This window comes from Oryzias melastigma, linkage group LG2 (genome assembly GCF_002922805.2).
Source record: "Oryzias melastigma strain HK-1 linkage group LG2, ASM292280v2, whole genome shotgun sequence".
Taxonomy (NCBI): Eukaryota; Metazoa; Chordata; class Actinopteri; order Beloniformes; family Adrianichthyidae; genus Oryzias; species Oryzias melastigma.
Window position 1 is genome coordinate 20,548,412 of NC_050513.1, and position 16,923 is coordinate 20,565,334.

Consider the following 16,923-nt stretch of genomic DNA (forward strand, 5'->3'; position numbering starts at 1 on the left):
GGTCGTACAGAGACCGGACAGCCCTGAGTAAGGCTCCCCGGACCCCATACTCCCAGAGCACCCTCCACAGGACACCACGGGGAACGCCTTCTCCAAATCCACAAAACACATATGGACTGGATGAGCGAACTCCCACGAACCCTCCAGCACCTTGGAGAGGGTGTAGAGCTGGTCCACTGTTCCACGACCAGGACGAAAACCGCACTGTTGTTCTTGGATCTGAGGTTTGACTATCGGACGGACTCTCCTCTCCAGTACCCTGGCATAGACTTTCCCAGGAAGGCTGAGGAGTGTGATTCCCTGGTAGACACTCCCAGAGCAAAACCTGTGGTACTTGAGGCGGACTTATCCACCACCATCCAAGGCCAACCAATATGGTCCATGGTCTCACTGAACTCCTCCCATGACCAAGATTTGCTTCCGAAAGAGCCAAGGCTGCTGCTCACTTGGACTGCCAGTACCTGTCATCTGCCTCAGGACTCCCAGAATCCTTCCAGGATCCACAGAAAACCATAACAGTAACCGTTTAGACCAGTCAGCAATGGTTAACTCCCATATTCCTGCCTCTGTACCAACCAAAAATCATAATCTCAGAAACCTATCACTGGACGGTTCCAGGAGTCTACCTATGAAAACAAAGGCTCCACTTGAGCATTTAGGGACAGCTAACTGAAATTCTCTGCAAATGAAGGAACACTAGACCTAATGAGGCACACATTGATCTGGAACACTGGAGAACAGAACTCACCCCGTCTTAGCGAAGTTGGTCCAGTAGGTCATGACCACGGCGCTCAGCATGACGTCATTCTTGGAGAAGTTGCAGTTGAACAGGTCGGTGGGGCCGATCATGGGGATCCCGAACACGTACGGGACCTCATCCCCATGCGTGGAGTCGGCCCAGCTGGGCTTCATGTCGCTCTGACAGTGGTGATAGAACGCGTAGAAGTACGTGGGCGAGCCGTACTGGGCGTGGAGGTCGGCTGTCGCCACGGCCGGCGCCACCCACTGGTGGTCCGTGAAGAGAGCCACCAGAGTCTTCCGCCGGGTTTCTGGGTTCTCTTTATCCGCCCAGTCTGTGTACATGAACTTAATGGTCTCACGCAAAGTGTCCTTGCCCTCCGGGTAGCCGTACAGGTGGTCCACGAAGTCCGACACAGCAAAGTCAAAGTCGTTAGCCGACACCCCGTCTTCACTGTCCACTATGCCGTCCACAAACTTAAAGCCCTCGCCCTGGTTGACCCCCAGCATGATGTCATAGTTCAGGAACTCCCCCTGCTCCATGAGAATCTGCGGGTCATCGGGGATGACGTCGCCGTCGATCACAGGCCCAAAGGCGATGTGGTACTTTGCCGGTGTGACGTACTGCTCGATCAGCTCCTTGTAGTTCTTCTTCTGCAGACACTCCACCAGGTCGGCGGTGTCCAGCATGTTGCAGCCCACCTTCTCGGCAAGGGATCGGGTGTACTTGGCCGGCTGGTAATTGACCGCCCAGCTGGACAGCGCCGTTCCACTCTGGATGATGGCTTTCTGAAACAAGTCTGAGGAGAGGAGTGGGATGAGTGAAACGCACAGAGCAAGCAGAGACTTTATGTTTGAAAACACTCCTGGTATCAGCACTAGACCTGACAGAAATGCTATGATGCTACGTTCAGATCAGGCTTGGAAATGTGAGTTCAAGCGACCGCTTCCAATGAAAAGTCGATGTAAATGGTGTTATGGACGGTCAAAGCTTGTTTATTGGTTTCTACACAAGTTATTAAGTCAGTTTTTGGGCTTTAAATCTTTTCAAAACGCTTTGAAAATTGATCATGAAGGAGAAACTAATGTTTGAGGGAATTCTAGAACACCAAGTGTTTCATGTATTGGAATAGAGCTGTAAAAGAAAAAGCCTGGAGCGAGATTCATCAGATTCACATCTTCACCTGTAGGTGGCGGACATGAGCTGGTATTAGGTACCGACTGTACGGTTTGCTAAAAACCTGTTAAGAACGTTCTTATATCGACATCACAGGCTCGGATAAGTGGGATTTCCCCGCAGTCATGTGACCACCCCTGTGGTCATGTGACCGTCTGTTTTGTGGTAAATTAGGACATTTTTAAAATGCCAACAATCCAATTAAATCTGTTGAGTGTAGGCCACACCCACATGTCCATGTGTGTCTCTGGAGTTACAACACATTCTCCTCCGTCACTCGTCACAGGTTGACGTTTGGTTAAGGACTCTTGTTTTCTATATAGGATGACTCAGTGATGTCATAATCCACCTAGAGGTCACCTGGTGAACTGCAGCCACGTCCAGCCTGAAGGCAGACGTTAGAAAAATAACCAAAACATGTTTAGGCTGCAGAGGAGATGAAGGTCCGAGTCTCCATTTCTCAGTGCAAACATTTCACATCTCTGTTCTATCAAGAATTCACTACTGAGTCTATTCAAAGAAAAGATGAAAAGACTCTTTTCCAGAAATCTGGTACATTTTTAACGCTGGACACTTAAATATTGATCTTTCAGAGAAAACAGGAGTTCATCTCCTGGGGGGCGGGGGGTGAGCAGCAGCTCTTTCTCTGGAATGATGGATACAGAGCAGCCTGGGTTTGTTTCTACAGCCTCGATCTGCAGATGATCCAGATTCCTCTGTGACGACGATGGCAGAATGTAAACAATGTCAATGAAAGCTCCTCGCCGCAGCCGTCAATCAGCAAGTAGGCCACAACACTCACGCGGCGCCGCAGTAATGCGCCTTTTTGTTTTGTTCTATTTTTACCCCACAAACACGCGGCAGCCATGACTCAACCAGGCCGACATGAGACGGAGGCTGGGAGCGCCGAGCGAGGGAGCGAGGGGGGCGGAGTCAGTCAGCTCTGAGGCTGTGGATGCTGCGGTTCTCCAGGTGGATTTACGGCGCCGCTTCACCGCGTGACCTTTCTCTGAGACGTATGAGCCCCAGAGTCCTGACAGGAGGCGGCGGCTTTCTTTACAGCCTCAGCCCTGATGGTGGCGCTCCGACTGAACTCAGAACGGAGAGGATCCTTCAGGTCGAGAAGACTGGAGACCTCTCAGAGATCTCTCCTACCATCAGTGCTTCCCTTTCCAGGTCCTCCTCAGGCTGCTGTAGTTACAAAGCCCTTTTTATATGACCTGTAAAGGGATAACTCACCTCCAATGGAGTCAAAGAGGAAGAACTAAAGGAATTATAGTCCAAAACATTTCAGTCCAGATCATTTCTACAAGACCAGATTCCCTAACGCCATAATCCCATAGAAGTAAAGCTTCAGTCCAGCTGGCTGCACACTGTCCAGGTCACACAGGTTCAACACATCGTAGACCGGTCAGTGAATCGTAGAGAGAAAGGTCGGGTTTATCTATGGGCATGCTGCGGGCCACAGGATGTAGTGACACAGCATTTAAGGGGGAAGAAGGTGAAACGCAGGTGTGTTGAACAGATTTTACACTTTTTAAACTCCCAGAATCCCGATTGCTGCTGGAAGTTAGGAAATTAGCCAATCAGAGGGCAGTTTCTGTGGATATCCTAGACCAGGGGGATCAAAATCTCTTTAATGCTCATGAAACTCTGAGGCTCCAGCTCATATGGTCGTGTTCTATGGTGTGTTCATGACAGTTGGATTAAAAACGTCAGCGATTGATTAGTGATAGAACGTGGGTGTTTGCTGAGCAGCAGTTAAAACGCTGCTGTTCGTTGGCCTGCATGCAGCAGCGTGTCTTCAGTGATTGGTGAGCGAGCGTGAAGACCTTCTGAGTAATGCGAGAGGGTGAGCAGGCTGACGCAGGACGCCCCGGCGCCCGAGCCAAAGATGGTCACTCTCTTGGGGTCTCCTTTGAAGGCCTGGATGTTTTCTTTGATCCAGCGCAGGGCCTGGATCTGGTCCAGGAGGCCGTAGTTGCCCTTGGCTGCCTGGTCCCCCGTGCTGAGGAAACCTGCCATGGAAGAGTCAGAGGGGAGAGCAGAGCGTTCATTAGAAAGGCGTTTGGCGGCGGTTGAAGAGCCTCATGAAAAATAAACGCTGCAGGATGTTGTTGGTTTGGTTTGCTGCTGTTCAGGCAACAGCACGGAATAAACCCCGCCCCCTTGTTGTCTCAGGGGTCAGAAATGAACCTCTGTGTAGTTCTTAACAGGTATGTGAGATCACAGAGGCAGATGGGAGGAGTCATCCTCTAACTCCGCCTTCATGATGCGTTCATGACACTTTCTCTCGTTTAGGAATAAAATCTATCAGGAGGGAGGATGACGGCAACAAAGATGAAAACGTCCATCTATCATCCATCATCCATCATCCATCATCCTCCATCCATCCATCTATTCATCATCCATCACTTATCCATCCATCCATCCATCATCCTCCATCCAGCCATCATCCATCATCCATCCACCCATCATCCATCCATCATTCATCCATCCATCCATCCATCCATCATTCATCCATCCATCCATCCATCCATCATCCATCCATCCATCCATCCATCTATTCATCATCCATCACTTATCCATCCATCCATCATTCCTCCATCCATCATCCATCCTCCATCCATCCATCTATTCATCATCCATCACTTATCCATCCATCCATCATCCATCCTCCATCCATCCATCCATCCATCCATCCATCATCCATCATCCATCCATCATCCATCCATCCATCCATCCATCATCCATCCATCCTCCATCCATCATTCATCCATCCATTATCCATCCATCCATCATCCATCATTCATCATCCATCATCCATCATCCATCCATCATCCATCATTCATCATCCATCATCCATCACTTATCCATCCACTCATCATCCATCATCCATCCATCATCCACCCATCCATCATCTATTCATCCATTTATCATCTGTTCATTATCCATCCATTATCCATCCAACTACCCATCCATCCATCATCCATCCATCATCCAACCATCAGCCATTCATCCATCCATCATCCAACCATCATCCATTTTCCAAACCCACTAAACCTTTTTTGGTTGGTGTGGTTGCACCGTGGTTAGAATCTCCAACATCTACACCAAAAGAACCCAACTGGGATTGGAACCAGGACCCTCTCACTGTGAGTTAAGAGTGCTGACCACTACACCACAGCCCTGCCAATCAATGCACCACCTCTGCCCAGTTACCATCAGAGACAGCTCACGCCCTGGAGTGTGTCCCAGCAGGTTCTATCAGAACTTCTTCCGGAACCTTCAAACCTCTCAAAAACCTTTCAGTTTGGGATCCAAGCTGCACATCCTGCCCCGTGTGAGCAGAAGTGGAGTTAAGGTCTCTAGAGTAGATTCTGGTACAGAACCTGTCTTTGTTTGACCCTCTGAACAGATCGTGAAGATACGGAGCTTTGACTGTTTCAGACGTTTTCCTCACAAGAATCAGAATTTAAGACTTAAGTCTTCAGTTATGGGACTGATGTGGGATTGAAGACCCATCTTTGATCTGCTACACCAGCTACAGCTACAACAAAGCACAAAACCTCGCCATCTAGAGTTTGGAGGTGTAACTACAACAACATATCTAAACATCAGTGATGTCAAACATGTTACATGTTAGGGAGAACATAGAGAAAAACCATCAAACCTCCTGGAGTTGATGATTAAAAGAAGCTTCAGGAGGAAACTTCCCATCAACAACACGACCAATGACCTGCAGGCAGCCTCTTTGACCTCCGACCCTCGGACACGCCGTCCACACAAACCATTCTGGCGAGCAGCTCGCCGCTCTGAAGCTCACTGAGAAGCGCTTCATATGTCTGCGCTGATGAAGAGGCTCTCTGAGTGACACAGTAAGCAGACGCCGCTCAGACCGCGGCAGCGGAATGACAAATGGGTTAAAGACCATGGGGTAAGAGCAGAGCGTGTGGCGTCTCTGTACAGCCGGATCCGGTTTGTCACGGTGAGACGGGGGGCAGGGCTGGTGGTGGTGGGGGGGTCAGGCTCCCCCCTGTGTGGAGATGTGTCTGTGATTGGCTTCAGAGTAAGACTCACGTGAATCCAGCTGCTGCTGGTAAATCAGGTAAATGCATCAGTCTGTGTGGGAACTTGGAGTTCTTAACCAAACAGCCGTTTTGATTCCTGAAGACGTCCAGAGAAAAGGTTCATGAAAGGTTTAGTTCTTCTTCATTAATAATTCCCCATGGCTGATTTTAATTACAGACAGATTTTCTTTTGTTGAGCTTCCCTGTCCGTGAAAAGCTCTCCAGTCCTCTTCAAACCTCCTTCCCTCAATCGGAATCATCGGATCAAATGCTGAAGAGACCTTTTAGCCGGAGTCTGAATTCTGAGGAATTATGTAAATTCCCCGTTGATCTCGACAGGCGCGCCTGGTAAGTGCTGGGCTAATGTGGCGTAATAACATTTCTGAAGAGGCTGATCAAGACACTGGAGCACAAAGGACCAGAGGCTCACCAAAAAAAGACTTTAGTGGACCGGAGGAGGCTCCGGGCGAAGGAAGACCTTAGAGGTCGACCTAAACCATCAGCAGGAATCAGGAGAAACGGGAACAACCGCTGAGAAGTAGTTCAGACCAGACTTACAGCCTACGATTCAAAGTTTAGTCGGTCAGTATGTGACAGGAGGAGTTCTGTTTGTTCTGGTAGATGTTTTCATAATTCGTTAGTCGCTTGAATACTTTGGTCCAAACTCACTCATAACTCAACGGTTCTCATGTTCTGTGTGAATGTGTTTACTGCTAACATTTAAACAAACAAGATAGCATATAAAATCCTGTATTATATCCACATATTAAATTAAATCTGCTACCCCCTTTTGACCCCCCCCCCTCACTGGCTGAGGGTCCCCCGTTTGTCCATATCAACCTGGCAAGGAAAAAAAAAACACACTTTTTTCAAGATGGCGGCTTTTCTGTTGGTTTTATCTCCATAGCAACCATGTTATGTTTTGGTTGCCTGGGGGTGGCGAGCAGATCTATGTAATTTTTGTAAAAATTAGCAAAAGTAAATTTTTGTATTTCCTTAGCAACAGATTTTTAGCTAACCACGGCCACACTCTTAACATGGTGGTGTGGTACGTCATATCGTTTCGTTCAGCTTGAGTCAGCGATTCGTGTGTTATAAGTTCACAACATTCCAGTGTAAAATGTGTGAACAGCAGGGGGCGCCCCTTTTGGGAGCTCGCTACGCTAACGCTAACCAAAACCGACAACAGTTTTAATGCAGTAGCCTCCCAATGATGCTCCAGGAGTTAAGAGGTGATAGATCATAAATCCAGAGGATGAGTTTAAATTTGTAACAATTTTAGAAATTCAAGATGGCGGCCTCTTCTTGAGGTCAAAGGTCAACGAAAATTCAATTGTGATGGTTGTACGGGAAATTTTACGAGAAGCTTTTGTTTTCCATCCCATAATAACTTCCTTTGGAAATCCCCGACCCGTGTGAAAGTGCCCCCCCAGCACCGGTCCAGTTAGTTCTGGAGCAGCTGAGAGTTCTCTGTTTCCATTCAGCAGCTGCTGTGGTTCCAGTAACGGTGAAGACCAGAATGATTCAGACTGATGTGGAGCTCGTACGGTTTTAATCAGGCTGCAGCAGTGACTCCGCCCCCTCCCTCAGTCGATTCTGTCCGTGCCGCCCTGATCTCGAGTGTCTGCAGCAGACAGACGGTGAATCATCCAGAAGTCGTGGATTTTTGTGGATTTCTCTTCTTCTTCATCAACAACACTCCAGCGGGGCTTTTATTTTGAAAGCTGACCTACTTTTTATTTTTGAGCGCATCAGATCTTTGAAGTGCAGCGAGCGACGCTCCGGCGCAGCCTGGAGGAAGCCCATCATCCTCAGCATCATCCTCCTCATCAGCAGGACCCCCCCCCCCATCAGTTTTTATGTTGGGGGGGTGAATGTAGGTCAGTCATGACGAAGCAGACAGTAGAATCCTGAAGTTTGACGAGACGCAGACGGAAGAGCAGAATGACTGATGAGCAGCTTTGATCAGAACCGACGATCACATGACCCTGAACACGCTGAACCGACCAATCAGACTTCTAGAACTTAAAAAAATGACCTGAATGAGTATCTACTGTTCGTTGACAGTTTAAATAAAGTTCTCTGTCAGATAGCAGGAGCCCACCAGGCTGTGGAGAAGCGTCTGCCGGGTTGGATTTGAATGTGTCACCGCTGTAATCGCTATAGTAACCAGGGACCTCAGTCCTTGGTTCCTACAGGTTTGGATCTGACGAGAGCGGCCTCGGCCAGGATGACGTCCACTTCCTGCAGGAGCTGTGGAGCTCTCATTCTCAGAACTGAGGATGACGGTGCTTGTTTCCCCGCCGTTGCCCATAGCAACCACACCGGCCTCTTTTCAGCACCACCAGCCTGTTTTGTTCTGGCGTGTCACATGGAGAGGTCTTTGTTTGGAGGGCCACAGGGGGGTTCACTTAGTCTGTAACGCAAACCCCTCCTCCCAATCCGATCAGGAACGATCGATTCCTCCTTTGTATTGATACGGATGCAGCTCCCATCATGCCGTTCTCTCATGAAGGAGGAGCTCGTCCACAGAGAGGAGAAGAGGAGACCTGAACTCCTCCGAGCTGAAGGAGCGTCTCCTGGTCCTCCTGCTGCAGCTGAGCCGGAGTCACGTCCGTCCAGCCGCCCCGTCATCCACCAGCGCCTGTTCATTACACTCTGCAGAGCTAATTAGCGTCTCCCTGACACCCGTCGGGAGGCATTTGCAGAAGATGCAGCGCTGCACAAACGCAGCCGTGCATCTTAAGGCAGGAAAGATGCTGCTTCAGCATGCACACTATTGCACAGTAAGTAAATAACTCAAGTGACTTAACTGGAGCTGAAATGTCTCGTTAGCTGTAGCTGTGCGCGTAATGAAAGGCGTTTTGCCTATTACTCCTCCTCCAGCGGCATAAGCAGCCATGACAGGCGGCATTAGTCATCCTTCATTTGTTCTCCGAGCGCTGATTCATCTCCTCACAGAGCGACCGTCGATGAAGGCTTCAAGTCAAGGGGGGAGGGGCTTGTCCTTCAGCCCGTCAACGTGAAGCCTTTATCAACATGACCCCTGGGTGACCTTTCCTTTCAACATGGACACCAATGTGATCAAACCATTTTAGGTTAAAGAACCTCCGTAAGAATGTAGCAGTAGTCACGTTCACCCCTACAGAGGGGTGACCCCTACAGGGGGGTGACCCCTACAGGGGGGTGACCCCTACTGGGGGGTGACCCCTACAGGGGGGTAACCCCTACAGGGCGTGACCCCTACAGGGGCGTGACCCCTACAGGGGGGTGACCCCTACAGGGGGTGACCCCTACTGGGGGGTGACCCCTACAGGGGGGTGACCCCTACAGGGGCGTGACCCCTACAGGGGGGTGACCCCTACAGGTGGGTGACCCCTACAGGTGGGTGACCCCTACAGGGGGGTGACCCCTAAAGGGTGACCCGTACAGGGGGGTAACCCCTACAGGGCGTGACCCCTACAGGGGCGTGACCCCTACTGGGGCGTGACCCCTACTGGGGCGTGACCCCTACAGGGGGGGGACCCCTACAGGGGGGTGGCCCCTAAAGGGTGACCCCTACAGGGGGGTAACCCCTACAGGGCGTGACCCCTACAGGGGCGTGACCCCTACAAGGGATGACCCCTACAGGGGGGTGACCCCTACAGGTTTTGGGTTGTCCAGGTCTGTGGAGGGTCATACAGAGAAGGAGTGGATGCATTTTAATGGAAGCAAAGGTGTGTCTACAGACCCCCTAGAGGCCACATGTTTTTTTCTTTTTTTTTTTTTTTGTTTACTGAGGCTTTAAAGAACAAAAAAAGTCTCCAGTTCACCCAAGACCTCTTCATGTAGACATAAGCGCTTTCAGGAAAACAGTAATGAAATAAAACGGGTTTATATTTCTATAAAACAGAATATCAAAGATGTTTATAAATCACTAAGAAAACTCTGGAGACAATCACATGATCAGACTGGAAAATACTAACACCACTCAAGTTTGTCACAGTTATCGCAGACAGTCGTAAGCAGAACTGTTGGAACTGGACCGCAGCATTGTGTTAAAGACGCCACTAACTGTGACGTCTATGGAATGGAAACACAAGTCTGTCCCAGTTGTCGCCAACAGACACAGAATCTACAAACTTAAAATATAAAAAAAGACGTTTTTTCAAAATTTAGGATACTGACCTTTTCTCAGGGTCAAAGGTAAAAAAAACATCAAGTCTGATTTCAAAATAGCCAAATTTCGCACTTTGCTGAAAAATTGCCACCAAGTTGAAGGTCCTGAGGCTATCCCATAAACAACCAGTTCTCAGACCATAAAGCTAAGAACGGTCCTTAAACCGAAACAAGACCTCCAACGTTAGAACCATCAACCACCAGAGACCATAACAAGACCTCCAACTGTAGAACCATCAACCACCAGAGACCAAAACAAGACCTCCAACGTTAGAACCATCAACCACCAGAGACCATAACAAGACCTCCAACTGTAGAACCATCAACCACCAGAGACCATAACAAGACCTCCAACCATAGAACCATCAACCACCAGAGACCATAACAAGACCTCCAACGTTAGAACCATCGACCACCAGAGACCATAACAAGACCTCCAACTGTAGAACCATCAACCACCAGAGACCATAACAAGACCTCCAACTGTAGAACCATCAACCACCGGAGACCATAACACTGAGCTGACCAACAATTGTAGACATAAACTTCCAATCAGAAGCAGAGCAGAACCAGAGGAACCAGGACTGGAGACACAACGTCTTTCATTTAACCTGATCTGTATTCACTATGTCTCTCTAAATGTTGGAATATTTCTCCTCCTCACATGTGGAGTTAGAATCACATCCTCATGATTTACACTCGTCCTTCCAGAGAACGGCAGAAAGTTAGTAGAACATCTGCCAGAGGAGCTTAACCCCCCTCCCCCCCTCCAGGAACGGCGTCCACATTCAGGATGTGTGAGATGAAGTGACGTCTGTGTGAGGAGTCCTCCAACTGCAGCTTATGGGGGGGGGTGCATTGTTCACTGCAGCAGCAGTCGGTCCAGCTGGAGCAGAATGGGGGGGGGTGCATTGTTATCACTCGTCCTCCAGAAGAGCTGCATGTTTGTGCCGCTGCTTCACGCCGGTGCTCTGTCAGCGGACGCCATCAGAGCTCAGGATCTGGGTCACATGGAGACAAATCCTTCTCCACCAGCTGCCCCCCCCCCCATACATGAGTATGAATGTACACAAACACACTAACGTAGGGGGCACATATACAGCGCTCTATAGACCATCTGTGATCCACCATCCGGATCATGAAATCCATCAGGATCCAGCTGGACAGTCCAGAGAGATCAACTAACTGCTGCTGAAATCTGACATAAACCAATACGACAGAAGCTAGGAATGGTTTCTAAACATCCATATCTTCTATTTTCACTCATACGTTTTCTGCTGACTCTGTCAGGTTGTTGACAGACACGCTCCAGAGCTGCTCCAGAATAAAACCCTCTGGTGAAGGAACCATCAGGATATTCATCTTCAGGTGCAGCAGAGATTTCCTCAGACGGATGAGTCTGGATCAAGACAGAATCAGGTGCTTTAAAAATACCTTAAACTAAAAACAAACGACAGATTAGTCAACAGCTGACGTCCACAAGCGCAGTGCTGGAACAACCACACACCGTTGAGAACACCTCATTCCACCTTAAGGACCGTGCAAGACGCTAATGCGTCCAAAAGTTCTTCTTTTCTTCCCTCTGACCCACTTCCTGTGAGTTCAGCTCATGTTTAACCACCGTTAAAGAAGTCGCGTTCACATTAACTACTGTAAACATGTGGGGATGGAGCATAGAATTACAGCTACTAGAACGCTGGGTTCAGGTGCTGATTAATAACAGCCTGTTTACACTGACGTCTGTGACGCCTGATTGGTTCATCATCCAATCAGATCCTTTATGCAGCAGACAAGTTCTGGTGTGTGTCAGTCTGCTTTGGTGGAGTAAACAAGTTTAGACTTTCATGATGAAAGCTTTTATGTTCTTTGGTGATGAAGGCTGAGCATCAGAGCGGGAGAACCCGACTGCAGGAGGAGCGTAGAAATGTGTGTGAAAACAAAAGAACAAACAAAAAGTCTCTGAGATCTACCTTCAGAAAACTGGAACCTTTGAAATCTGGAGCAGAAAACAACCAAGTGTTTCTATATGAAGCCGATTCTCTGGAAACTACCAAAGCATTTGGTTCTGTTACATACATGACCACTAGGAGTCATACGTGACCACTAGGGGTCATACGTGACCACTAGGGGTCATGTATGTAACCTACAGTGTGATGTGATGAAGGCCACATAAGAACTTTAACTAGAAAACTTCAGGGTTTGAGCTAAAAATCAAACTCAGAGCTGAGCAATCAAACAAAAACTATAGCGATAAATCTCAGACTTCAACAGTCATACTCAGACTTACTCTAACTTAAGCAACCAAACTCATACTTGAACAATCAAACACAAATGTCAACAATCAAACTCAGACTTCAAAGATAAAAATTAGACATAATCTATAAAAGTTGAACTCAAGCAATCAAACAAAAACGTTTGCAGTAAAACTCAGACTTCAACAATCAAACTCGTATTTCAGCTGTTAAACTCAGACGTGAGTAATCACACATGGATCTAATCAATAAAACTTAAACGCAGCAATGAAACGTTGACTTTAATATTCAAACTCAAACTCAAACAATCAAACCTTGATTTAAGCAACCAAATTTAGACTTCAGCGACAAACTTTGGACTGCAGCAATCATACTCAAACCTAAGCATTCAAACTTTAACAATGCAAGTCAGACTCTAACAATCACATTTATAGTTCAGCAATCAAACTTGTTTTTTATGAAGCCATTGTAGCAATCAAATTCAGACTTCAGCAATAAAACTTTGTCTTCCGTAAGCACAGGCATTTTAATTTAAATGAAACCGTTATAGCAATCAAACTCAGACTTTAGCAATCAAACTTACTGTCATTTAAACAAAGACATTATATTTATTAAACTCAAACTTTAGCAATCAAACTTACTGTCATTTAAACAAAGACATTATATTTATTAAACTCAAACTTTAGCAATGACATTTAGACTTCAGCAATCAAACTTAGACTACAGAAATCACATTTTAGTATTGTTATTGTTATTTAATGAAAAGACATTCTAGCATCTCAGCAATCAAACTTAGACTTAAGGACTCAACCTCTGCCATCAACAGACAATCACTGTCTTCAGCGATCAAATGGTCCTGAACGTGTCTCCACCTTAAGAAAACTCCGAGCAGCTCCATCTCTGCAAAGGTCCAAAGCTGCTTGCAGAAGCCCCGCCCCATCCCACCACCTTCACGGGTCACACTGGCCGTGTGAAGTGTTCAAGCTCCAGCGGCTCATGTGTGGAGTGGACCGACAGGTTCTATAGAATAAACAATCAATATGTGTGACAGCACATTAAATTGGCTGCTGGAGCTGCTGGAGCCGCTGACGGCGGGATGACACCTCGATTCTGGGGCTCTAACAGCCCGGCTCGTGGGCTGCGTTCCATCAGCGCGACCGCGCTGCCAAGTCACGCACGCCGAAGTGCTAAACTGTGAAAAACACGGCGGTAATCGTTACGAGGCATCGGCGCGAGCGAGCAGAGGAACCGCAGTCAGACAAATGCTAGAAAACGTGAGCCCCCCTCTGAGGAACAGGCTCGGCCGCTGAGGACTGACAGAACCAGCTCGCCGCGCTCTGCACGCCTCTGATAGTTAAGGTGGCTCGTCCTGACATGCTTGATGAGTTGAAGTTGCCACGGTAACCATTGTGTGGGAGGACGAGGAGCTGTTCTCCAATGTCCCTTCTTTCTATTGTCGGCGAGCACATGAATGAACTCGAGGACGCGCTGGAGTGCAGAGTCACGGCGAGGAAGGACGCAGGAAGTCGCTCGTTTTAGGAAAGTGAGACATCACGGCGGATGTGTCCAGCACGAACCCGAGTCCTCAGGTTCAGCGTGGAAGTGAAGCTCGGCTGAGGTTTCTCTGCTCCACGTGTGGAGGGAGCGGAGCTGTGTTTGTTTACGCTGGCGACTCAGTGATGTCTTCATCCTGGAACCGTAGAACGCCGTCTCTAATCCACTAGAAAACAGTGTGAACACAAAGACCAACACTACACAGTCTACTAGCAATGAACACTTCAGAACCTGCTAGCATAGCATGAGCTAACACTGCTAACAGTGCTAGTACAACAAACAGCGCTAACGGAGTTCTGACCGATGACCAAGTGAGACCACAAACAGCTTCAGGTCTTCATCTGCAGTAGTTTCTGTTTCCATGTCGCTCTCCCTCCTTCCTTCATAGAAACCGCTCCTCTAGTCCTCCTCTTTCCTTTTCCTACTCCTGAGGCGGCGATAATCAATGATGTTGAGGTTGAAATAGAACATGGGTTTATACACGTGTAGACGTGATGTGTGGTGAAACACAACACACTAGGGATGTGGAGGACACAGACACGTATTGATAAATCGATCTAGTACTAACAGCAGTATTGGTGAAAAACAACAAATACAAAATAAAATGTGTCAGATGGATCAGGAAGTAAATGACAGTTTCTCTTCCTGTTGTGTTACTATGCTGTTCTTGTGTACGTCTGATGTGAACAAAAAGACCTCCAATCACCTCATCTATTAGAGCAGGGGTCCCCAACCTTGTTCTTGTGAGGGCCACATGACTGTTTTCCTCTTCTGATGGGGGCGGGGTCAGTTGTTAGGCTAACAGAGTAAGTGTAACAATCACAGCCTAAACGTAAACATTTATGGTTCTCCAGAAAATCAAACATAACCAAATTTAAAATTATTCATTTCTGTTTCTTCATTGAAAAAATAATACAAAAACATTTTAAAAACCAGATATAGAGCATTACCCGGGACAGATTAATAGCTAAAGATGCTTAAAATGATAGCTAAAAACACTGAAGCTGATAGCTGAAAATGCTAAGGCTGATAGCTAGCTAAAATATTAGCTAAGTGCCAAATTAGCCGAAAAAACAAAACAAAAAATTCTAAATTAGCCAAGACAGCTAGCATGTAGGTGAAATATTAGATAACAAATAAATTAGCCAAAAAAACTACAAAAAGTGTCTAGCATAAAGCTAAAACATTAGCAAAACTCCAAAATAACAAAAAAACAACAGAAAAAACATAAAATTAGCTAAAACAGCTAGCATGTAGCTGAACTTTTAGACAGATGCTAAATCCACCTTAAAAATAGAAAAAAGTGTCTAATTTAGCCAAAAAAGCTAGCATAAAACTAAAATATTAGCTATAAAATGTCCTAAAATTACCTAAAAAATCTTAGAAATACCAAAATAATCCAAAAAGCTGCAGAATGTCAATGTTTAAAACTTTAAACGGTAACTCTTTAACATAATTCTGAATAATAAAAAGTCAGGAATATTATTACAGAATAAATCAACTTAAACCTTAAATAACTTTAATATTTTACTCTATAAAAATATTTTTGGTCAAAATTATACAAGTTAGAAATGAGATCAAGATAACATTGGGTCATTAATAACAATAAGATAAAATGATTTGGAGGGCCGGATAGAATTACCCGAGGGCCGGATCCGGCCCCCGGGCCGTGACTTTGACCCCTGCTCTAGCAGAAGTCATGTTGAGGGTTGTAGAAAGGTGCGCGTCTGGTGTGAATTGCAGGTGTTAGTATGTATCCTAATGACGGTCCTTTGGTGGTTACTGTGTTCAGAGTACTCCCTGTACGCCGACGATCATCTGCTCTTCACACATCCTCATCTTCATCACTCCAAGGATGATTGTCCTCCATCTACGATCGGGACAAAGATAGACGTCATTCACAGCGTCTCAGAGGGAAACATGACCTGATCCGTGTGAGGGGCGGAGACACAAACATTCCCACATTTAAGGTGGAATTGTCCCTTTCCTCAGACCGTGTTGGAGGATGTAAAGAGTCCCTCCACGTCTGATGATCCGTGTTTCTCCAGGACAGTTTTATATCTGAGGGGCGGAGACACAAACATTCCCACATTTAAGGTGGAATTGTCCGTTTCCTCAGAGCGTGTTGGAGGATGCTGAAGAGCTCTTCAGGGTCTGCAGAGTGAAGGAGCTCATCTGTATGCACATTCATTAGAATGCGGTTGGGGTAATTAAGGAGAGCGGCAACAGGCGCCGCCGCCGCCTCCACACTTGTGTCTCCAGAACATCAAAGCATCACGGCCCGCTTGGTGGTCGTCCACCTCCCTCCTCTTCTTCTTCTTCTCTGCCCTGCAGTTGTAGGGCGACATGACTCTTTAATCAGCTCAGCATCTGGGGAGCGCTCTGCCCCACAGAAATCATGCTAATCAGCCCCGCCCTCATGGCTGGAGGCCGCCGCCGTGCTGGTGGTCTGCAGCTGCGCTGTTGTGGGTTCAGAACTGAGCAGAACTGTTGGTCCTGAGGGATGAAGGGGGTGAGAGTTTCCACCTTAACAGAGACAGAACATAGACTTGTCCTGTGATGAGAGTCCATGCTAACAAAAGCTAGCTAACGATAGTCGGGTTCTCCTGGAACGGATCAAATGTTCTGTTTGAGATCTTTTAAGCCATAATTATTGTCAGCGTTTGGTTTGATGTTTGTGTTGCCCTGGAGCAGTCGCTGTTGTGTTGGAGCTCTGGGAATAAACGGAACGTGAAACACCAGAGCGTCTCTCTGTGTTCTCCTGCATTCGTCCTGATGTGGAGAACTCAGACTGTCTGTAGTCCTCAAAGAGAAATCAGACGTGTTCTCTAGTATGTAAAGACACGTCTCCTCAGCAGAAACACAGAAGTCCTGCTGTTCATCTACTGTCCATACATCCATCATCAATCATTCATCCATCATCCATCCATCATCCATCCATCATCCATCCATCATCATCCATCCATCCATCCAT

At 47.2% G+C, this 16,923-nt stretch overlaps 1 protein-coding gene across 1 annotated transcript in view; it reads right to left on the minus strand.

Annotated features, from left to right (window-relative positions):
- The window catches only part of nlgn4xa (neuroligin 4 X-linked a), a 62,633-nt gene that overhangs the window by 7,340 nt on the left and 38,370 nt on the right, over nt 1-16,923 (minus strand). The window contains exons 4-5 of the mRNA XM_024263120.2: nt 3,748-3,933; nt 749-1,538 (exon numbers count right to left, since the gene is read on the minus strand). Coding sequence (XP_024118888.1) covers nt 749-1,538; nt 3,748-3,933 — 976 coding nt within the window. The remainder of the gene's footprint in view (nt 1-748; nt 1,539-3,747; nt 3,934-16,923) is intronic.